The following is a 24,761-nucleotide window of genomic DNA, read 5'->3' on the forward strand; positions in this document are numbered from 1 at the left end:
AATTATTTGATGCTTGCTTGAAACAACAACTTGAAAGTGCAAACATAGGAGCAGGAGTAGGCCATTCAGCCCCTCAAGCCTGTTCTGCCATTCAATGAAATCATGGCTGACCTGTATCCTAACTCCATCCACCCGCCTTGGTTCCATATCCCTTAATGTCCTTGGATAGCAAAAATCTATTGATCTCAGATTTAATATTATTAATTGAGCTAGCATCTACTGCTTTTTGTGGGAGAGAGTTCCACACTTCAACCACCCTTTTCGTGAAGAAATATTTCCTAACTTCTCACCTGACTGGCCTGGCTCTGATTTTAAGGTTATGTCCCCTGGTCCTAGGCTACCCCTCTAGCAGAAAATGTTTCTCTCTATCTACCTTATCAATTCCTTTCAAGATTCTAAAAACCTCAATCAAATCACCCTTTAACCTTCTACATTCCAGGGAATACAAACCTGTTTTATGTAATTTCCCATCATAATCTACCCCGTGGAGCCCTGGTAATATTCCAGTGAATCCTTGAAACGAAGAAATGTGCTGGGCTACGGGGATAGGGCGGGGCAGTGGGGCTAGCTGGATTGCTCATGCATAGAGCCGGCATGGACTCGATAGGCCGAATGGCCTCCTTCCGTGCTATAATCTTCTATGATTCTATGATCCATCTGCCACAGTTTCGCTCACTCACTTAATCTATCAATGTCTCTTTGTAATTTTATGCTCCCGTCTACACTACTTACTATGCCACCAATCTTTGTGTCATTGGCAAACTCTATTATATTATCTAAGTCATTAATAAATATAGTGAATAGTTGAGGCCCCAGCACAGATCCTTGTGGGACACCATTAGTCACTTCATTCCAATTCAACCACATACTCACTATCCCTACTCTCTGTCTTCAACCGCCTAACCAATCTCCTAACCAGGTCAATAATTTGCCTTCAATTCCATTAGCTTTAACTTCAGCAAACAGTCTTTTATGTGGAACCTTATCAAATGCCCTCTAGAAGTCCATTTAAACTACATCCATAGACATTCCCCTGTCTACTATTTTGGTTACTTCAATTAGGTTCGTTAAACATGACCTATCCATTACATATCCATGTTGGCTCTCTCTAATCAGCTCAAATTTCTCTAAGTGCTCAGACACTCTTTCCTGAATTATAGATTCCAATAACTTCCCCACAACAGATGTTAGACTAACAAGTCTATAATTTCCTGGTTTCTCTCCCTCTCTCACTTTTCTTAATTAATGGAGTTACATTTGCAATTTTCAACTCAAAAGGGACAATTCCTGACTCGAGAGCGCTTTGGAAGATTATGGCTAAAACATCTGTAATTTCCTCACCTACTTCCTTTATAACCCTGAGGTGGAAAACATCAGGTCCTGGGGATTTGTCAGTCTTTAGTGCCATTATTTTTTCTAATACTGTTTTCTTGCTTACGTTAACTTTAGTGTGTTCCAGTCCTTGATTCATTGTTAGTTTCCCTGGAATGTCGGGTATATTATCCTCTTCCTCTACTGTGAAGACTGACACAAAGTCATTATTCAACAAATCTACCATTTCCATATTTTGTTACTAATGAATAATTACTCATTGATAAAATTAATTGCACTCAGTGGTTGAATCGTCTGTTTAGATGTACAGCCTAGTCAACAAGGTTTACACATTTCACCCTGATGTGTAAACACTGCTCTCTCCATAAATGATATTTAGGGTACATTTACAGATATCTCAGGGGCTAACATTTATTCCTACAAATTTGTATTTTAAGTGTGGAGTATGACTCAGTTGTTATCTGTTTAGTGTTTATTGAATTGATTTTACATCCAACTCAACTGGTTATTCATGCCTAGGGACTGGCCCTCATTAATGGGACTCAGATGATCACGTCGCTGGGCGCTGAGGCAGTGGAGCGAGCGACCGCTATAGCCCGACAGGCGGACATTGTAGCAGCTCTTACACTGGAGGTTCTGAAAGGCACGACCAAAGCCTTTGACAGTGGTGAGTGGTCTGTTGCAGACTCTATACAGACTGTCCTACTGAATGAAGGACTCCTTGCTCCACCCCAGTATGATGCCTTCCTATAACAGTCTGTACACTTTGAACCAGAGTAGATAGGGAGAAACGATTTCCACTGGCAGGAGGGTCGGTAACCAAAGGTCACAGATTTAAAATCATTGGCAAAAAAAACCAAAGGAGAGATGAGGATTTTTTTTACTCAGCGAGTTGTTATGATCTGGAATGCGCTGCCTGAATGGATGGTGGAAGCAGATTCAATAATAACTTTCAAAAGGGAACTGGATAAATACTGGAAGAGGATGAATGTGAAGGGTTATGGGGAAAGAACGGGGGAGTGGGACTAATTGGATAGCTCTTTCAAAGAGCCAGCACAGTAATGGTCTCCTTCTATGTTGTAAGACTCTATGATTCTATGAGTTCAAGCCATTTATCGAGCAGGGTTAGCTGCTTTCATTACTGTGCTTGAGCCCGATGAAATTAAAAATTTCTCCTCAATGCACTGATTGGTATTAAATCGTGTCTCGACACACAGTAACTGAAAAGTTTCGGTATATTCACCACAATGTGATTTGTGAATTGCTGCTTGGCTAAAAGTAATTGAATTCCCCAATCACAGGAATTGAATTCCCCAATCACATGAATTGAATTCCAAAATCACATGAATTGAATTCCCCAATCACAGGAATTGAATTCCAAAATCACATGAATTGAATTCCCCAATCACAGGAATTGAATTCCCCAATCATATTAATTGAATTCCTCATCACATGAATCTAATTCCAACATCATATGAATTGACTTCCCAATCACATTAATTGAATTCCAAAATCTCATTAATTGAATTCCAAAATCACATGAATTGAATTCCAAAATATCATGAACTGAATTCCCAATCACATGAATTGAATTCCAAAACCTGATGGATTGATTTCCAAAAACACATTAATTGAATTTCCCAATCACATGCATTGAATTCCCTATCACATGAATTGAATTCCCCATCATATGAATTGAATTTCCCCAATCATATGAATTGAATTCAAAATCTCATGAATTGAATTCCCCATCACATGAATTGAATTCCCCATCACATTAATTGAATGCTCCATCACAGGAATTGAATTCCCCAATCACAGGAATTGAATTCCCCAATCACATTAATTGAATTCCCCATCATATGAATCTAATTCCAACATCATATGAATTGACTTCCCAATCACATGAATTGAATTCTAAAATCTCATTAATTGAATTCCAAAAACTCATGGATTGAATTCCCCAATCACATGAATTGAATTCACCATCATATGAATTGAATTTCCCCATATATGAATTGAATTCCAAAATCTCATGAATTGCATTCCCCAATCACATTAATTGAATTCCACAATCACATGAATTGAATTCCAAAATCACATGAATTGAATTCCCAATCACATTAATTGATTTCCCCAATCGTATTAATTGGGTTAAATGTTGTCGAGCCAGAATCGTTAAAATTTTACCACCTAGTGCGAAACCTATGTGCGAAAATGTGAATCACCATCTCAAGGGGCTCGAATAATCTTCGTGGCTTTTTAAAGAAAATCATTGATTTGGGGGTAACGCAGTGATATTGCCTTGTACGTTAAACAGATATCCATGACCTACGACCTCACCAGGGCCAGATAGAAGTAGCTGCTCGATTGCGATCACTTTTGGATTCTGACGTTCACCCGTCTGAAATTGCAGGTAAAGCGTTTGCCTCGTTGTAACAATGACTTCACCGCTGTTTGATTGTCCTTGTAACCTTGTGAAACTTTCACAGGAAGCCACAAGTTCTGTGATCGTGTTCAGGATGCTTACACCCTACGATGCTGCCCGCAGGTAGGTATTATAAAGCACAGCAGTATGACAGGCTTTTATTTATTTACTATTACTTATAATCTAATCACTATAAATAAAGTGGCCACATAAGTTCTGGTTTTAAATATTGTATAATTGATAACATTTCTCCTGATTTGGGCATTATCTCTTCCAGGTCCATGGTATAGTCCACGACACAATTGCTTTTGTGAAAGGTATTCTGGTGACTGAAATGAACAGTGTTACTGATAACCCAGTATCCTTTAGTGGGGCTAGTTTCACCGCAGTACAGGCCTGATGCTACCCTCAGTATAATTTCAGCATATTCCGATAATAATAAACAAAAAATAAATGAACAGCAACATAAAGGCAACAAATTTACCTTTCATTTTGGTTCCTAATTTTGGTGTCAGCCCTGGTTCAGTGAGTAACTCTCTCACCTCTGAGTCAGAAGGTCGTAGGTTCAAGCCCCACTCCAGAGACTTGAAAAACATAATCCAGGCTGACACTTCAGTACAGTACTGAGGGAGTGCAGCACTGTCAGAGGTGCCGTCTTTCAGATGCGACGTTAAATTAAGGCCCTGTCTGCTCTCTTGTGTTAACATAGTAGATCCCATGGCATTATTGGAAGAAGAGCAGGGGAGTTCTCCCGGTGTCCTGGCCAACTTTTATCCCTCAACTAACACCTGAAAAGATTAATCTGGTTATTTATTTTATTGCTGTTTGTGGGATCTTGTTGTGCACAAATTGGCTGCCGTGTTTCTCTACATTACAACAGTGACTACACTTCTAAGTACTTAATTGGCTGTAAAGGCTGTTTGGGTCATCCTGAGGTCATGAAAGGTGTTATATAAATGCAAGTCTTTCTAATATTTATTTGGATTGCATCTGCAATGTATTAGTTGAGTGAGATCTTAAAACTGAACACCTTAGACCCACAAAAACCCAAAAGCTTCTACAGTGCTCAAATAAACTATTGGGTAACTGAAAAGATGGTAGTCCAAATATTTTCTGATTTGGAACATAGGAACAGGAGAAGGCCATTCAGCCCCTCTAGCCTGTTCCGCCATTCAATGAGATCATGGCTGATCCATTACCCGCCCTGGCTCCATATCCCTTAATACCCTTGGATAGCAAAAATCTATTGATCTCAGATTTAAGATTATTAATTGAGCATCTACTGCTTTTTGTGGGAGAGAGTTCCACACTTCAACCACCCTTTGTGTGAAGAAGTGTTTCCGACCTTCTCTCCTGAATGGCCTGGCTCTGATTTTAAGGTTATGTCCCCTTGTCCTAGACTCACCCACCAGTGGAAAAAATTTCCCACTATCTATCCCATCAATTCCTTTCAAAATGCTAAAAACCTCAATCAAATCACACCTTAACCTTCTATATTTCAGGGAATATAAGCCTAGTTTATGTAATCTCTCCCGTAATTTAACCCTTGGAACCCTGGTAACATTCTGGTGAACCTGTGCTCTACTCCTCCCAAGGCCCATATATCCCTTCTAAGGTGCGGTGCCCAGGACTGTACACAGTACTCTATATGTGGTCTAACCAGGGCTTTGTATAACTGTAGCAAAACTTCCTCCCTTTTATATTCCATCCCTCTAGATATAAAGACTAATATTCCATTAACCTTTTTGATTATTTTTTGTACCCAACCACTACTTTTTAGTGATTTGTGTACATGGACCCCTAAATCTCTTTGGACCGCCACTGTTCCTAGCTATTCACCATTTCAAAAATATTCGGATCGATTTTTTTGGTCCAAAATGGATGAGCTCACATTTACCTGTGTTGAACTCCATCTGCCACAGTTTTGCCCTCTCACTTAATCTATCAATGTCCCTTTGTAACTTTATGCCACCAATCTTTGTGTCATCAGCATGTCATGGATATTTGTCTCACTATTGTGTTATTTAAGTCATTAATAAATATAGTGAATAGTTGAGGCCCCAGCACAGATCCTTGTGGGACATCACTAATCACTTCCTTCCAATTCGAGTATATACCCATTATCCCTACTCTCTCTTCTACCGCCAAACCAATCTCCTAACCAGGTCAATAATTCGTCTTCAATTCCATGAGCTTTAATTTTAGCTAACTTGAAGTTATAACAAGTTGAATCTTCAATTCAGTGAAGACTTTTGCCAATTGTTTGATTAAACCCAGCCTTGGGAAACCAATCAGATAATGATATCCCATGATAGGCAATTGAACCATCTTGGTATGTCACTGAACACAAATGGTGAGTGTCTTTATTTTCAAGTTACAATTATTATGCAAAACTTGACATTGGGTTTAAACTCTTTTTTCCAATGTTTGTGCCATTTTGAAAGTATTCAGTTTCACCGGGAAAATGATCTCTAACCTATCACATCTGACTAACCAATAATCAACCTATCAGTTGGAAATATTGGAGTGCTCACCCAATGTTATTTCTAACGAGTTCCATCTTGCATCCTCTAAAATCTGAGCAATTTTTGCCCTTAATCTGTTTCCAGATTGTGATTGCGGAGAGGGGGGAAATTATTTCAGGTGGGAATTTCCATGGTGAATATCCTGCTAAAGTAAGTGTTCAGTCTGTTAGGGACGTTTCATGATTTTCTCCGGGGGAAGTATCCTGGTTTAAAGAAATTCTAAGTAAACCACAGTAACCAAAAACACCAATACCTGAAAAAACTAATGTTACAGAATCACTATCCAGCTGGGTAAATTGAATTGGTCTCTCCTCACTTTGTTATAAACTTTTACATCTCATTGTAAAAGTCACTTGTTGTTTCTACTAAGAAGGAAAATACAATTCAGCCCAAATAATATTCCAGTGTGAGCTTTTATGATTTAGGAAATGAGAATATAGATATTATTGTGGTAATATTAGCCAACAAACACTTAACTCATTCACATGACATTCCTTAGTCCATCATTGTCACCGAGATAGTAACCTGTATTAAAATAGCAGAGAGAGAGGAGTCCTACAAATGCATTAAAGGGGCAATTTTAACTCCCTCCGCCCTGTGCAAACCAGGCGGAATGGGAGTTAAAATCGAGCAGGTCTGTTTTCCCCTCTATTCCCTCCCCACAGTGGGTTTAATCGTCTGTTTTCCCCTCTATTCCCTCCCCACAGCGGATTTAATCCGTCTGTTTTCCCCTATATTCCTTACCCGAGTGCCGGTGGGAGCCCAATCTTCGCCAGGTAGCTGTGTTGGGCGGTAAGCTGGCCGGCGGCTTGTGAGTGAGGCCTAGGAGTTAGTATCGGCTCGGCCTCCCTCCCTCACACGGAGATTCCTGGGCAGGTGGACTGTGCTTCCCACCAGCTTCCCCCCCCCCCGGGGTTAATACAACCCCTTAAACATCCAAGAATGTGGCCAACTGTCATTTGTAGGCTAATGTTTTGGGGATGATGTAATCAGCAGAAGAGATAGCCTCGATACACTCGAAGGATTGGTAATCTAATTGGAATGACATCTAAAATGGACGGACTGACACTTGTAGCTTGTCTCCTTGTAATGCCTGCAGGCCCTTGACTACCTGGCGATTGGTGTTCACGAACTCGCTTCAATCAGCGAGAGGAGAATTGAAAGACTGTGTAATCCATCCCTGAGTCAACTGCCAGCCTTTCTGGTCAATGAAGGGGGCCTGAACTGTGGTTTTATGATGGCTCACTGTACAGCAGCTGCATTAGGTACAAACATTTATTTACTGTATTATTTCGGCATGCACTAACTCAAAAACGTCTAATCAGAGCAACCTGCACAATTGCAAATTATGAAAGCATTTGCTTTAACTAAATGTAAATAAAAAAGGTAGCATTTTCTGTGAAATGCATTAATCTGAGGTAAAAACAGAAAATGCTGGAAATACTCAGCGGGTCAGGCAGCATCCGTGGAGAGAGGATGGAAGAGTTAGCGATTCGGGTCGATGAAACGTCAGAAACGTTAACTCTTCCTTCCTCTCTCCACAAAGTGCTGCACTGTCGGAGGTGTTGTCATTCGGATGAAACATTAAACTGAGGCCCAGTCTGCCCTCTCAGGTGGATGTAAAAGATCCCATGGCACTATTTCAAAGAAGAGCAGGGGAGTTCTCCCCAGTGTCCTGGCCAATATTTATCCCTCAACCAACATCACTAGAACAGATGATCTGGTCATTATCACATTGCTGTTTGTGGGATCTTGCTGTGCACAAATTTGCTGTTATGTTTCCTACATCACAACAGTGACTACACTTCAAAAATACTTCATTAGCTGTAAAGGCTTTGGGACGTCCTGAGGTCGTGAAAGACGCTATAGAAATCATGTCTTTCGTTTTTCTTTTTAATAAAACCTCTAGGATTTTTTCTTTACATTTGTTGTGGTGATGAGCTGTTTAGCAATTACACATGAAACACAGCAAAATAGAACAATGAGAATATCAGACCACTAGGCAGTAACCTAACATCTCTCTAGTCTCTGAGAACAAGGTACTGTGTCACCCGTCATCGGTTGACTCCCTGTCGACCAGCGCTGCCACTGAGGACCATGTCTCCATGGGCGGATGGGCTGCCAGGAAAGCACTGAGAGTCATTGAGCACGTTGAACAAGGTAAGACTAATGGGAGGGAGCAATATTAGACCTTGTGGTGTAGGGAAAGGAGTAAAAATCCTCTGACCCATCCAGCCAGTTCTTGTAAAATTGGTACCTTTAATTATAATGCTTCATTGCACTCCATTAATCTGTTGTAATTCTATTGAGATCCCAAACCCTAAATTAACCTTAAACCATTGTATCTGGTGCACATATCTGCTTCTTTTACCAATTATCTTAAATCTGTATCCACTGGTTACCGAGCCTCCTGCCAGTGGGAACAGTTTCTCCTTATTTACTCTATCAAAACTTCTCATAATTTTGAACACCTCTATTAAATCTCCCCTTAACCTTCTCTGCTCTAAGGAGAACATTCCCAGGGTTTCTAGCCAACCCACATAACCGACCTACATTTGGGAACAGTTGTGTAGTGGTTATGTTACTGGACTAGTAATCCAAAGATATGGACCAATAATCCACAGAAGATGAGTTCAAATCCCACCATAGCAGTTTGAGAATTTGAATTCAGTTTTTAAAAAAATCTGGAAATAAAAATTTTTAAAAGCTGGAATCCGTAAAAGTGTAGGATTGTCATAAACACCCAACTGGTTCACTAACGTCCTTTATAGAATGAAACCTGCCGTCCTTACCCGGCCTGGCCTATACTTAACTCCAGTCCCGCACCAACATGTTTGAATTTTGACTGCTCTGTGAAGTGGCCCAGCAAGACACTCAAGGGCAAATGGGGATGGGCAATCAATGTGATGCCTACATCCTGAGAATGAACAAAACACTGACTCCCGGTCCAACAACATCTCCTCCTTGTTTTCAAATGCCTCTATGGCCTCGCTTCTCCCTATCTCTGTAACCTCCTCCAGCCCTACAACCCTCTGAGATCTCTGTGCTCCACCTATTTTGGCCTCTTGTTCATCCCCCACTTCCTTCGCTCCACCATTGGAGGCTGTGCCTTCAGCTGTCTAGCACCTAAGCTCTGGAATTCCCTCCCTAAACCTCTCTACCTCTCTTCCCTCCTTTAAGGTGCTCCTTAAAACCTACCTCCATCTGTCCTAATAGCTCCATATTTGTTTCTGTGTCAATTTTTGTCTGATTATGCTTATGTGAAGCACCTAGAATAATAGAAAGGTTACAGCATGGAAGGAGGCCATTTAGCCCATCGAGTCCATGCCAGCTCTATGCAAGAGCAATCCAGCTAGTCCCACTCCCCCGCCCTATCCCCGTAGCCCTGCAAATTTTTTCCCTTCAAGTACTTATCCAGTTCCCTTTTGAAGGCCATGATTGAATCTGCCTCCACCACCCCCTCGGGCAGCGCATTCCAGATCATAACCACTCGCAGTGTAAAAAAGTTTTTCCTCATGTCACCTTTGCTTCTTTTGCCAATCACCTTAAATCTATGTCCTCTGGTTCTTGACCCTTCCACCAATGGGAACAGTTTCTCTCTATCTAATCTGTCTAGGCCCTTCATGATTTTGAATACCTCGATCAAATCTCCTCACAACCGTCTCTGTTCCAAGAAGAACAACCCCAGCTTCTCCAGTCTATCCATGTAACTAAAGTCCCTCATCCCTGGAATCATTCTAGTAAATCTCTTCAAAACCTCTCTAAGGCCTTCACATCTTTCCTAAAGTGCGGTGCCCAGAACTGGACACAATATTCCAGTTGTGGCCAAACCAGTGTTTTATAAAGGTTCATCATGACTTCCTTGCTTTTGTACTCTATGCCTCTATTTATAAAGCCCAGGATCCTGTATGCTTTTTTAACCACTTTCTCAACCTGCCCTGCCACTTTCAACGATTTGTGTACATATACCCCCAGATCTCTCTGTTCCTGTACCCCTTTTAGAATTGTGCCCTTTATTTTATATTGCCTCTCCTCGTTCTTCCTACCGAAATGTATCACTTCACAATTTTCTGTGTTAAATTTCATCTACCACGTGTCCGCGCATGCCACCAGCCTGTCTATATCCTCCTCACTGTTCACTACATGTCCAAGTTTTGTGTCATCTGCAGATTTTGCAATTGTGCCCTGTACACCCAAGTCCAAGTCATTAATATATATCAAGAAAAGCAGTGGTCCCAGCACCGACCCCTGGGGAACACCACTGTACACCTCCCTCCAGTCCGAAAAACAACCGTTCACCACTACTCTCTGTTTCCTGTCACTTAGCCAATTCTTATCCATGTTGCTACTGCCCCCTTTATTCCATGGGCTTCAATCTTGATGACAAGCCTATTATCCGGCACTTTATCAAACGCCTTTTGAAAGTCCATAGACACGACATCAGCTGCATTGCCCTCATCGACCCTCTCTGTTACTTCATCAAAAAACTCTATCAAGTTAATTAAACACGACTTGTCTTTAATGAATCCGTGCTGGCTTTCCCTAATCAATCCACCCTCGTCCAAGTGACTGTTAATTCTGTTCCAGATTTCTAAAAGTTTCCCCACCACCGAGGTTAAACTGACTGGCCTGTAGTTGCTGGGTTTATCCTTACACCCTTTTTTGAATAAGGGTGTAAAATTTACAATTCTCCAGTCCTCTGGCACCACCCCCGTATTTACAGATGTTTGGAAGATTATGGCCAGTACCTCTGCAATTTCCACCTTTACTTCCCTCAGCAACCTAGGATGCATCCCATCCAGACTGGGTGACTTATCTACTTTAAGTACAGCTGGCCTTTCTACTACCTCCACTTTATCAATTATTAGCCCTTCCAGTATCTCAACTACATTTTCCTTTACTGAGACTCTGGTAACATCATCTTCCTTGGTAAAGACAGATGCAAAGTACTCATTTAGTACCTCGGCCATGCCCTCTGCCTCCATGAGTAGATCTCCTTTTTGGTCCCTAATCGGCCCCACCCCTCCTCTTACTACCCGTTTACTGTTTATATGCCTGTAGAAGACTTTTGGATTCCCTTTTATGCTGGCTGTCAGTCTATTCTCAGACTCTCTCTTTGCCCCTCTTATTTCCTTTTTCACTTCCCCTCTGAACTTTCCATATTCAGCCTGGTTCTCACTTGTGGTATCAACCTGACATCTGTCATGTGCCCCTTTTTTCAGCTCCATCTCTTTTGTCATCCAGGGAGGTCTGGCTTTAGTTGCCTTCCCTTTCTCCCTCCTGGGAATGTACCTAGACTGTACCTGAACCATCTCCTCAATTACAGTTTTGCCTGCCAATCTTTGATTCCAATTTACCCGGACCAGATCTGTTCTCATCCTGAAATTGGCCTTCCTCCAATTGAGTATTTTTACTTTAGAGTGGTCTGTGTCCTTTTCTATAGCTATTCTAAACCTTATAATACTATGATCACTGTTCCCTAAATGCTCCCCCACACACACTTGCTTCACTTGGCCCGCCTCATTCCCCAGAACCAAATCCAGCAATGCCTCCTTCCTCATTGGGCCGGAAACATACTGGTCAAGAAAGTCCTTCTGAACACACTTCGAAAATTGCTCCCCCTCTGTGCCCCTTATTATTGTTATCCCAGTCTATATTAGGATAGTTGAAGTCCCCAGTTATCACTACTCTATAGCTTTTGCACCTCTCTGTAATTTCCCTGCAAATTTGCTCCTCTATATCCTTCCCACTAGTTGATGGCCTATAGAATACACCCAGTAGTTTAATGGCACCTCTTTTATTTCTTAACTCTAACCTTGGGATGTTTTGACTATATTAAAGGCTCTATATAAATGCAAGTTGTTGTTGTTAATGAGTTTGGTTACTTTGCACCAGACTAGATTAGTTAACATTTAGATTGACGGTTAAATAGTTAACTCCTGTGAGGAATTTGTTTTCTTCCAGTGCTTGCTATTGAACTTCTTGCAGCCTGTCAGGGTCTTGAGTTTGTGCGCCCGCTGCACACGACGGAACCACTGGAAAGGGTCTATGAGCTCGTCCGCTCAGTGGTGAAGTAAGTTAAAAGTTCTGCTCAAACTAAAATGTTTAGAGAAATAAGTGTTGTTTGTGTGTGAAAAATGAAGCGTTTCTGCTCTGCTATTGGCTTCTGTTCTGCTGGTCACTGTGGACGGAGGGGGTGAATGTGGTCTTCGGGAAATGGAACAGAAAATCAGGTGTGGTGTAAAACAGGCGGCTGATTCGCTGTCACCCTCTTTGGCCCTGAAGTCCAATTTCACCCCTATAGGGTTAAAAACTCAAGTTCACTTCAAGAAAATGGACAGCCCATTCGATACACTCCAGCTCCCAGCCCTCTGTCTGGGTATGTAAATGTGGTTTGTAATTCTGTGGCTCATTGCCTGGTTCATATTGATCTAAAATATCGTTACAAAAAGGGGACAATTGGATTGTTTCATCGGGTGAGAGAGGACAGTCTGGTGTCAGAAAGTCAAGCCATTCTGTCCAAAAACTGGGACTGTGTGAATATGTTTTGGAGGATATGTTTGATTGGTAGCTGTATTTGTGTGGACAAGTGCCATTTTGAATCCGGTGAATGCCTGACCACTGGTTATGAGAGCTACATTTTTAATATCCTTTGTTTCAGTGCATCATCAAAGGATTCTGAACCATACATCGGAAGCTGACATTTTCCCAGTCTGAACCAGTCTGAAGCTGTTAGAGATGACAGCCAGAGACTGATAACAAACTGACACCTCAGAGTAACCAGAGACTGTGTTTTGAGGTTCAGTTCTATGTCGAATATCGATCCATTCTTGATTTATATATGCCGAGGGGAATAGGAAAGTCTGCAATTGCTGTAAATCTACTATTTTTATTTAATGCTGTTTACTTATTGGGTTACTGTTTAATAAATCAGGCTATTAGTTTGTAGCCCAAGACACAGTTTTGTATGTTTAGTACATAGGACAACAAATGGCCGTCAGCCTCATACGTGCTCACCCCACTTTTTGTTGGATCTCATTCCGTGTACCTACTCTTCCTCCCCCCACCTCCTGGAAGAGGCAAACCCCCCCACACTGGCCAATTCAGGAATCTTACATCAAAAATTTCTCTCCAGCCCCTCACAGGTGATCAGACAGGCCCCAAACCTTTCAATTATGTTCTGGAATAGAAACATAGAAAATAGGAGCAGGAGAAGGCCATTCGGCCCTTCGAGCCTGCTCCACCATTCAATATGATTATGGCTGATCCTCTATCTCAATACCATTAACCCGCTCTCTCCCCATACCCTTGACGCCTTTTGTGTCTAAAATATTGAGTCTTACCTTCCATACTCCACATTCACCTCGTTCTCCATGAAGAAACACAGCCTCAGTCCTCACTCCCACCCCCAGAACCCTGTCCCACAGATCAGTCTCCCTCTGAGAAAACTGCACTCCTGGCTTCCTCCATTTATATGAGTGGCCCCCCCAGTTCTATCGGACCCCCTCACCTCAAACAATCTGTCTGTCTTGATGATACCGTTAATCATTTTAAATACCTGAATCATATCCCCTTTAAATCTCCGCTTCCACAGTGAAGCCAACCGAAGGCATGATGTCCAAGTCCGTAGCTCAATGACCTTAGACCATTGTTGTCCTTCTCTGTGCCCTCTCTAGGGCCACAATATCCTTCCTCAAGTAGAAAATTCTACACAGTACTCCAAATGAGGCCTCATATAACCATATTATTGTGGCCCTAGTTTTGTACTGAATAGTCTAGGCCATACAGCCTGTTCATATTGACTGCCAACTACTGACGCTGGACTTGAACCTTTAGGGAGCAGTCAATGACCACCCCCAGGTCTTTCTCCCTCCTTGTAACCTTTAACCTACACCCACTCACACCATGCTCTACATCTGTACCCTGTGCACCTCCAACGATGCCTCCCAGTATCTTTGCACCACAGACGTTAAACTCACTGGTCTGATTCATTCTTCTGCCCTTCTACAGTCAAGGGAATCATGTGATAGATCCAATAAGCTTAAATGCAGTGATGAAGGTTCTCTGTTTGACCCCTGGGCTCCCTACATTTATGTAGATATTGGGCGAGGAAATGGAGTGAGGTTTGGTGGAAATGGTCCATGATACTGAACTCACAGAAATGGTCCGTGATACTGAACTCACAGAAATGGTCCATGATACTGAACTCACAGAAATGGTCCGTGATACTGAACTCGCGGAAATGGTCCGTGATACTGAACTCACAGAAATGGTCCGTGATACTGAACTCACAGAAATGGTCCATGATACTGAACTCACAGAAATGGTCCGTGATACTGAACTCGCGGAAATGGTCCGTGATACTGAACTCACAGAAATGGTCCGTGATACTGAACTCACAGAAATGGTCCGTGATACCGAACTCACGGAAATGGTCCGTGATACCGAACTCGCGGAAATGGGGTCCGTGATACTGAACTCGCGGAAATGGTCCGTGATACTGAACTCGCGGAAATGGTCCGTGATACCGAACTCGCGGAAATGGTCCGTGATACCGAACTCGCGGAAATGGTCCGTGATACCGAACTCACCGAAATGGTCCGTGATACCGAACTCACAGAAATGGTCCGTGATACCGAACTCGCGGAAATGGTCCGTGACACCGAACTCACGGAAATGGTCCGTGATACCGAACTCACAGAAATGGTCCGTTATACCGAACTCACACGCGGAAATGGTCCGTGATACCGAACTCGCGGAAATGGTCCGTGATACCGAACTCACGGAAATGGTCCGTGATACCGAACTCAGGGAAATGGTCCGTGATACCGAACTCACGGAAATGGTCCGTGATACCGAACTCGCGGAAATGGGGTCCGTGATACTGAACTCGCGGAAATGGTCCGTGATACCGAACTCACAGAAATGGACCGTGATACCGAACTCGCGGAAATGGTCCGTGATACCGAACTCACAGAAATGGTCCGTGATACGGAACTCACAGAAATGGTCCGTGATACTGAACTCACAGAAATGGTCCGTGATACGGAACTCACAGAAATGGTCCGTGATACTGAACTCACAGAAATGGTCCGTGATACCGAACTCACAGAAATGGTCCCTGATACCGAACTCACAGAAATGGTCCGTGATACCGAACTCACAGAAATGGTCCGTGATACCGAACTCACAGAAATGGTCCGTGATACCGAACTCACAGAAATGGTCCGTGATACTGAACTCACGGAAATGGTCCGTGATACCGAACTCGCGGAAATGGGGTCCGTGATACTGAACTCGCGGAAATGGTCCGTGATACTGAACTCACCGAAATGGTCCGTGATACCGAACTCACAGAAATGGTCCGTGATACCGAACTCACAGAAATGGTCCGTGATACTGAACTCACAGAAATGGTCCGTGATACTGAACTCACGGAAATGGTCCGTGATACAGAACTCACGGAAATGGTCCGTGATACCGAACTCGCGGAAATGGTCCGTTATACTGAACTCACTGAAATGGTCCGTGATACTGAACTCGCGGAAATGGTCCGTGATACTGAACTCACAGAAATGGTCCGTGATACTGAACTCACGGAAATGGTCCGTGATACTGAACTCGCGGAAATGGTCCGTGATACTGAACTCACAGAAATGGTCCGTGATACTGAACTCACAGAAATGGACCGTGATACTGAACTCACCGAAATGGTCCGTGATACTGAACTCAAGGTAATCGTCCGTGATACCGAACTCACAGAAATGGTCCGTGATACCGAACTCAAGGTCATCGTCCGTGATACCGAACTCACAGAAATGGTCCGTGATACTGAACTCACCGAAATGGTCCGTGATACCGAACTCACAGAAATGGTCCGTGATACCGAACTCAAGGTAATCGTCCGTGACACCGAACTCACAGAAATGGTCCGTGATACTGAACTCACCGAAATGGTCCGTGATACCGAACTCACAGAAATGGTCCGTGATACTGAACTCACAGAAATGGTCCGTGATACTGAACTCACCGAAATGGTCCGTGATACCGAACTCACAGAAATGGTCCGTGATACCGAACTCACAGAAATGGTCCGTGATACCGAACTCGCGGAAATGGTCCGTGATGCTGAACTCGCGGAAATGGTCCGTGATACTGAACTCACCGAAATGGTCCGTGACACCGAACTCACAGAAATGGGGTCCGTGATAAAGGACTCGCGGAAATGGTCCGTGATACTGAACTCGCGGAAATGGTCCGTGATACTGAACTCACCGAAATGGTCCGTGATACTGAACTCACCGAAATGGTCCGTGATACTGAACTCACAGAAATGGTCCGTGATACGGAACTCACGGAAATGGTCCGTGATACCGAACTCGCGGAAATGGTCCGTGATACCGAACTCACGGAAATGGTCCGTGATACTGAACTCGCGGAAATGGTCCGTGATACCGAACTCACAGAAATGGTCCGTGATACGGAACTCACAGAAATGGTCCGTGATACTGAACTCACAGAAATGGTCCGTGATACGGAACTCACAGAAATGGTCCGTGATACTGAACTCACAGAAATGGTCCGTGATACCGAACTCACAGAAATGGTCCCTGATACCGAACTCACAGAAATGGTCCGTGATACCGAACTCACAGAAATGGTCCGTGATACCGAACTCACAGAAATGGTCCGTGATACCGAACTCACAGAAATGGTCCGTGATACCGAACTCACAGAAATGGTCCGTGATACCGAACTCACAGAAATGGTCCGTGATACCGGACTCAGAGAAATGGTCCGTGATACTGAACTCACGGAAATGGTCCGTGATACCGAACTCGCGGAAATGGGGTCCGTGATACTGAACTCGCGGAAATGGTCCGTGATACTGAACTCACCGAAATGGTCCGTGATACCGAACTCACAGAAATGGTCCGTGATACCGAACTCACAGAAATGGTCCGTGATACTGAACTCACAGAAATGGTCCGTGATACTGAACTCACGGAAATGGTCCGTGATACAGAACTCACGGAAATGGTCCGTGATACCGAACTCGCGGAAATGGTCCGTTATACTGAACTCACTGAAATGGTCCGTGATACTGAACTCAAGGAAATGGTCCGTGATACTGAACTCACAGAAATGGTCCGTGATACTGAACTCGCGGAAATGGTCCGTGATACTGAACTCGCGGAAATGGTCCGTGACACTGAACTCAAGGAAATGGTCCGTGATACCGAACTCACAGAAATGGTCCGTGATACTGAACTCACAGAAATGGTCCGTGACACCGAACTCGCGGAAATGGGGTCCGTGATACTGAACTCGCGGAAATGGTCCGTGATACTGAACTCGCGGAAATGGTCCGTGATACCGAACTCGCGGAAATGGTCCGTGATACCGAACTCGCGGAAATGGTCCGTGATACCGAACTCACCGAAATGGTCCGTGATACCGAACTCACAGAAATGGTCCGTGATACCGAACTCGCGGAAATGGTCCGTGATACCGAACTCACGGAAATGGTCCGTGATACCGAACTCACAGAAATGGTCCGTTATACCGAACTCACAGAAATGGTCCGTGATACCGAACTCACGGAAATGGTCCGTGATACCGAACTCGCGGAAATGGTCCGTGATACCGAACTCGCGGAAATGGTCCGTGATACCGAACTCACGGAAATGGTCCGTGATACCGAACTCACGGAAATGGTCCGTGATACCGAACTCGCGGAAATGGGGTCCGTGATACTGAACTCGCGGAAATGGTCCGTGATACCGAACTCACCGAAATGGTCCGTGATACCGAACTCACCGAAATGGTCCGTGATACCGAACTCACAGAAATGGTCCGTGATACCGAACTCACAGAAATGGTCCGTGATACGGAACTCACGGAAATGGTCCGTGATACCGAACTCGCGGAAATGGTCCGTGATACCGAACTCACAGAAATGGTCCGTGATACCGAACTCGCGGAAATGGTCCGTGATACCGAACTCACAGAAATGGTCCGTGATACGGAACTCACGGAAATGGTCCGTGATACCGAACTCGCGGAAATGGTCCGTGATACCGAACTCACAGAAATGGTCCGTGATACCGAACTCGCGGAAATGGTCCGTGATACCGAACTCACAGAAATGGTCCGTGATACGGAACTCGCGGAAATGGTCCGTGATACCGAACTCGCGGAAATGGTCCGTGATACCGAACTCACGGAAATGGTCCGTGATACCGAACTCACAGAAATGGTCCGTGATACCGAACTCGCGGAAATGGTCCGTGATACCGAACTCGCGGAAATGGTCCGTGATACCGAACTCGCGGAAATGGTCCGTGATACCGAACTCGCGGAAATGGTCCGTGATACCGAACTCACGGAAATGGTCCGTGATACGGAACTCACGGAAATGGTCCGTGATACCGAACTCGCGGAAATGGTCCGTGATACCGAACTCGCGGAAATGGTCCGTGATACCGAACTCGCGGAAATGGTCCGTGATACCGAACTCACGGAAATGGTCCGTGATACTGAACTCACGGAAATGGTCCGTGATACTGAACTCACGGAAATGGTCCGTGATACCGAACTCGCGGAAATGGGGTCCGTGATACCGAACTCGCGGAAATGGTCCGTGATACCGAACTCACAGAAATGGTCCGTGATACGGAACTCACGGAAATGGTCCGTGATACCGAACTCGCGGAAATGGTCCGTGATACCGAACTCACAGAAATGGTCCGTGATACCGAACTCGCGGAAATGGTCCGTGATACTGAACTCGCGGAAATGGTCCGTGACACTGAACTCACAGAAATGGTCCGTGATACTGAACTCACGGAAATGGTCCGTGATACTGAACTCGCGGAAATGGTCCGTGATACTGAACTCACAGAAATGGTCCGTGATACTGAACTCACAGAAATGGACCGTGATACTGAACTCACCGAAATGGTCCGTGATACTGAACTCAAGGTAATCGTCCGTGATACCGAACTCACAGAAATGGTCCGTGATACCGAACTCAAGGTCATCGTCCGTGATACCGAACTCACAGAAATGGTCCGTGATACTGAACTCACCGAAATGGTCCGTGATACCGAACTCACAGAAATGGTCCGTGATACCGAACTCAAGGTAATCGTCCGTGATACCGAACTCACAGAAATGGTCCGTGATACCGAACTCACCGAAATGGTCCGTGATACCGAACTCACAGAAATGGTCCGTGATACTGAACTCACAGAAATGGTCCGTGATACTGAACTCACCGAAATGGTCCGTGATACCGAACTCACAGAAATGGTCCGTGATACCGAACTCACAGAAATGGTCCGTGATACCGAACTCGCGGAAATGGTCCGTGATGCTGAACTCGCGGAAATGGTCCGTGATACTGAACTCACCGAAATGGTCCGTGACACCGAACTCACAGAAATGGGGTCCGTGATAAAGGACTCGCGGAAATGGTCCGTGATACTGAACTCGCGGAAATGGTCCGTGATACTGAACTCACCGAAATGGTCCGTGATACTGAACTCACCGAAATGGTCCGTGATACTGAACTCACAGAAATGGTCCGTGATACTGAACTCACAGAAATGGTCCGTGATACGGAACTCACGGAAATGGTCCGTGATACCGAACTCGCGGAAATGGTCCGTGATACCGAACTCACGGAAATGGTCCGTGATACTGAACTCGCGGAAATGGTCCGTGATACCGAACTCACAGAAATGGTCCGTGATACGGAACTCACAGAAATGGTCCGTGATACTGAACTCACAGAAATGGTCCGTGATACGGAACTCACAGAAATGGTCCGTGATACTGAACTCACAGAAATGGTCCGTGATACCGAACTCACAGAAATGGTCCCTGATACCGAACTCACAGAAATGGTCCGTGATACCGAACTCACAGAAATGGTCCGTGATACCGAACTCACAGAAATGGTCCGTGATACCGAACTCACAGAAATGGTCCGTGATACCGAACTCACAGAAATGGTCCGTGATACCGGACTCAGAGAAATGGTCCGTGATACTGAACTCACGGAAATGGTCCGTGATACCGAACTCGCGGAAATGGGGTCCGTGATACTGAACTCGCGGAAATGGTCCGTGATACTGAACTCACCGAAATGGTCCGTGATACCGAACTCACAGAAATGGTCCGTGATACCGAACTCACAGAAATGGTCCGTGATACTGAACTCACAGAAATGGTCCGTGATACTGAACTCACGGAAATGGTCCGTGATACAGAACTCACGGAAATGGTCCGTGATACCGAACTCGCGGAAATGGTCCGTTATACTGAACTCACTGAAATGGTCCGTGATACTGAACTCAAGGAAATGGTCCGTGATACTGAACTCACAGAAATGGTCCGTGATACTGAACTCGCGGAAATGGTCCGTGATACTGAACTCGCGGAAATGGTCCGTGACACTGAACTCAAGGAAATGGTCCGTGATACCGAACTCACAGAAATGGTCCGTGATACTGAACTCACAGAAATGGTCCGTGATACCGAACTCGCGGAAATGGGGTCCGTGATACTGAACTCGCGGAAATGGTCCGTGATACTGAACTCGCGGAAATGGTCCGTGATACCGAACTCGCGGAAATGGTCCGTGATACCGAACTCGCGGAAATGGTCCGTGATACCGAACTCACCGAAATGGTCCGTGATACCGAACTCACAGAAATGGTCCGTGATACCGAACTCGCGGAAATGGTCCGTGATACCGAACTCACGGAAATGGTCCGTGATACCGAACTCACAGAAATGGTCCGTTATACCGAACTCACAGAAATGGTCCGTGATACCGAACTCACGGAAATGGTCCGTGATACCGAACTCGCGGAAATGGTCCGTGATACCGAACTCGCGGAAATGGTCCGTGATACCGAACTCACGGAAATGGTCCGTGATACCGAACTCGCGGAAATGGGGTCCGTGATACTGAACTCGCGGAAATGGTCCGTGATACCGAACTCACCGAAATGGTCCGTGATACCGAACTCACCGAAATGGTCCGTGATACCGAACTCACAGAAATGGTCCGTGATACGGAACTCACGGAAATGGTCCGTGATACCGAACTCGCGGAAATGGTCCGTGATACCGAACTCACAGAAATGGTCCGTGATACCGAACTCGCGGAAATGGTCCGTGATACCGAACTCACGGAAATGGTCCGTGATACGGAACTCACGGAAATGGTCCGTGATACCGAACTCGCGGAAATGGTCCGTGATACCGAACTCACAGAAATGGTCCGTGATACCGAACTCGCGGAAATGGTCCGTGATACCGAACTCACAGAAATGGTCCGTGATACGGAACTCGCGGAAATGGTCCGTGATACCGAACTCGCGGAAATGGTCCGTGATACCGAACTCACGGAAATGGTCCGTGATACCGAACTCACAGAAATGGTCCGTGATACCGAACTCGCGGAAATGGTCCGTGATACCGAACTCGCGGAAATGGTCCGTGATACCGAACTCGCGGAAATGGTCCGTGATACCGAACTCGCGGAAATGGTCCGTGATACCGAACTCACGGAAATGGTCCGTGATACCGAACTCACAGAAATGGTCCGTGATACGGAACTCACGGAAATGGTCCGTGATACCGAACTCGCGGAAATGGTCCGTGATACCGAACTCGCGGAAATGGTCCGTGATACCGAACTCGCGGAAATGGTCCGTGATACTGAACTCACGGAAATGGTCCGTGATACTGAACTCACGGAAATGGTCCGTGATACTGAACTCACGGAAATGGTCCGTGATACCGAACTCGCGGAAATGGGGTCCGTGATACCGAACTCGCGGAAATGGTCCGTGATACCGAACTCACAGAAATGGTCCGTGATACGGAACTCACGGAAATGGTCCGTGATACCGAACTCGCGGAAATGGTCCGTGATACCGAACTCACAGAAATGGTCCGTGATACCGAACTCGCGGAAATGGTCCGTGATACTGAACTCGCGGAAATGGTCCGTGATACTGAACTCACAGAAATGGTCCGTGATACTGAACTCACGGAAATGGTCCGTGATACTGAACTCGCGGAAATGGTCCGTGATACTGAACTCACAGAAATGGTCCGTGATACTGAACTCACAGAAATGGACCGTGATACTGAACTCACCGAAATGGTCCGTGATACTGAACTCAAGGTAATCGTCCGTGATACCGAACTCACAGAAATGGTCCGTGATACCGAACTCAAGGTCATCGTCCGTGATACCGAACTCACAGAAATGGTCCGTGATACTGAACTCACCGAAATGGTCCGTGATACCGAACTCACAGAAATGGTCCGTGATACCGAACTCAAGGTAATCGTCCGTGATACCGAACTCACAGAAATGGTCCGTGATACTGAACTCACCGAAATGGTCCGTGATACCGAACTCACAGAAATGGTCCGTGATACTGAACTCACAGAAATGGTCCGTGATACTGAACTCACCGAAATGGTCCGTGACACTGAACTCACAGAAATGGTCCGTGATACTGAACTCACAGAAATGGTCCGTGATACCGAACTCACAGAAATGGTCCGTGATACTGAACTCACAGAAATGGTCCGTGATACTGAACTCACAGAAATGGTCCGTGATACCGAACTCACAGAAATGGTCCGTGATACTGAACTCACAGAAATGGTCCGTGATACTGAACTCACAGAAATGGTCCGTGATACCGAACTCACAGAAATGGTCCGTGATACCGAACTCACAGAAATGGTCCGTGATACCGAACTCGCGGAAATGGTCCGTGATGCTGAACTCGCGGAAATGGTCCGTGATACTGAACTCACCGAAATGGTCCGTGACACCGAACTCACAGAAATGGGGTCCGTGATAAAGGACTCGCGGAAATGGTCCGTGATACTGAACTCGCGGAAATGGTCCGTGATACTGAACTCACCGAAATGGTCCGTGATACTGAACTCACCGAAATGGTCCGTGATACTGAACTCACAGAAATGGTCCGTGATACTGAACTCACAGAAATGGTCCGTGATACGGAACTCACGGAAATGGTCCGTGATACCGAACTCGCGGAAATGGTCCGTGATACCGAACTCACGGAAATGGTCCGTGATACTGAACTCGCGGAAATGGTCCGTGATACCGAACTCACAGAAATGGTCCGTGATACGGAACTCACAGAAATGGTCCGTGATACTGAACTCACAGAAATGGTCCGTGATACGGAACTCACAGAAATGGTCCGTGATACTGAACTCACAGAAATGGTCCGTGATACCGAACTCACAGAAATGGTCCCTGATACCGAACTCACAGAAATGGTCCGTGATACCGAACTCACAGAAATGGTCCGTGATACCGAACTCACAGAAATGGTCCGTGATACCGAACTCACAGAAATGGTCCGTGATACCGAACTCACAGAAATGGTCCGTGATACCGGACTCAGAGAAATGGTCCGTGATACTGAACTCACGGAAATGGTCCGTGATACCGAACTCGCGGAAATGGGGTCCGTGATACTGAACTCGCGGAAATGGTCCGTGATACTGAACTCACCGAAATGGTCCGTGATACTGAACTCACAGAAATGGTCCGTGATACCGAACTCACAGAAATGGTCCGTGATACTGAACTCACGGAAATGGTCCGTGATACAGAACTCACGGAAATGGTCCGTGATACCGAACTCACGGAAATGGTCCGTGATACAGAACTCACGGAAATGGTCCGTGATACTGAACTCACAGAAATGGTCCGTGATACTGAACTCACGGAAATGGTCCGTGATACAGAACTCACGGAAATGGTCCGTGATACCGAACTCGCGGAAATGGTCCGTTATACTGAACTCACTGAAATGGTCCGTGATACTGAACTCAAGGAAATGGTCCGTGATACTGAACTCACAGAAATGGTCCGTGATACTGAACTCGCGGAAATGGTCCGTGATACTGAACTCGCGGAAATGGTCCGTGACACTGAACTCAAGGAAATGGTCCGTGATACCGAACTCACAGAAATGGTCCGTGATACCGAACTCGCGGAAATGGGGTCCGTGATACTGAACTCGCGGAAATGGTCCGTGATACTGAACTCGCGGAAATGGTCCGTGATACCGAACTCGCGGAAATGGTCCGTGATACCGAACTCGCGGAAATGGTCCGTGATACCGAACTCACCGAAATGGTCCGTGATACCGAACTCACAGAAATGGTCCGTGATACCGAACTCGCGGAAATGGTCCGTGATACCGAACTCACGGAAATGGTCCGTGATACCGAACTCACAGAAATGGTCCGTTATACCGAACTCACAGAAATGGTCCGTGATACCGAACTCACAGAAATGGTCCGTGATACCGAACTCGCGGAAATGGTCCGTGATACCGAACTCGCGGAAATGGTCCGTGATACCGAACTCACGGAAATGGTCCGTGATACCGAAC

The 24,761-nt window shown here is 45.2% G+C and overlaps 1 protein-coding gene across 6 annotated transcripts in view; it reads left to right on the top strand.

Moving 5' to 3' along the window:
• Nucleotides 1-24,761, top strand: part of LOC137341501 (histidine ammonia-lyase-like) — a 98,558-nt gene that overhangs the window by 36,828 nt on the left and 36,969 nt on the right. For all 6 annotated transcript variants that reach the window (XM_068004618.1, XM_068004621.1, XM_068004620.1 and 3 more), the window contains 8 exons: nucleotides 1,852-1,999; nucleotides 3,653-3,748; nucleotides 3,825-3,883; nucleotides 4,038-4,118; nucleotides 6,370-6,435; nucleotides 7,385-7,550; nucleotides 8,311-8,445; nucleotides 12,250-12,358. In XM_068004618.1, the coding sequence (XP_067860719.1) occupies nucleotides 1,852-1,999; nucleotides 3,653-3,748; nucleotides 3,825-3,883; nucleotides 4,038-4,118; nucleotides 6,370-6,435; nucleotides 7,385-7,550; nucleotides 8,311-8,445; nucleotides 12,250-12,358 (860 nt within the window). The remainder of the gene's footprint in view (nucleotides 1-1,851; nucleotides 2,000-3,652; nucleotides 3,749-3,824; nucleotides 3,884-4,037; nucleotides 4,119-6,369; nucleotides 6,436-7,384; nucleotides 7,551-8,310; nucleotides 8,446-12,249; nucleotides 12,359-24,761) is intronic.

This window comes from Heptranchias perlo, chromosome 24 (assembly GCF_035084215.1).
Source record: "Heptranchias perlo isolate sHepPer1 chromosome 24, sHepPer1.hap1, whole genome shotgun sequence".
Classification (NCBI taxonomy): domain Eukaryota; kingdom Metazoa; phylum Chordata; class Chondrichthyes; order Hexanchiformes; family Hexanchidae; genus Heptranchias; species Heptranchias perlo.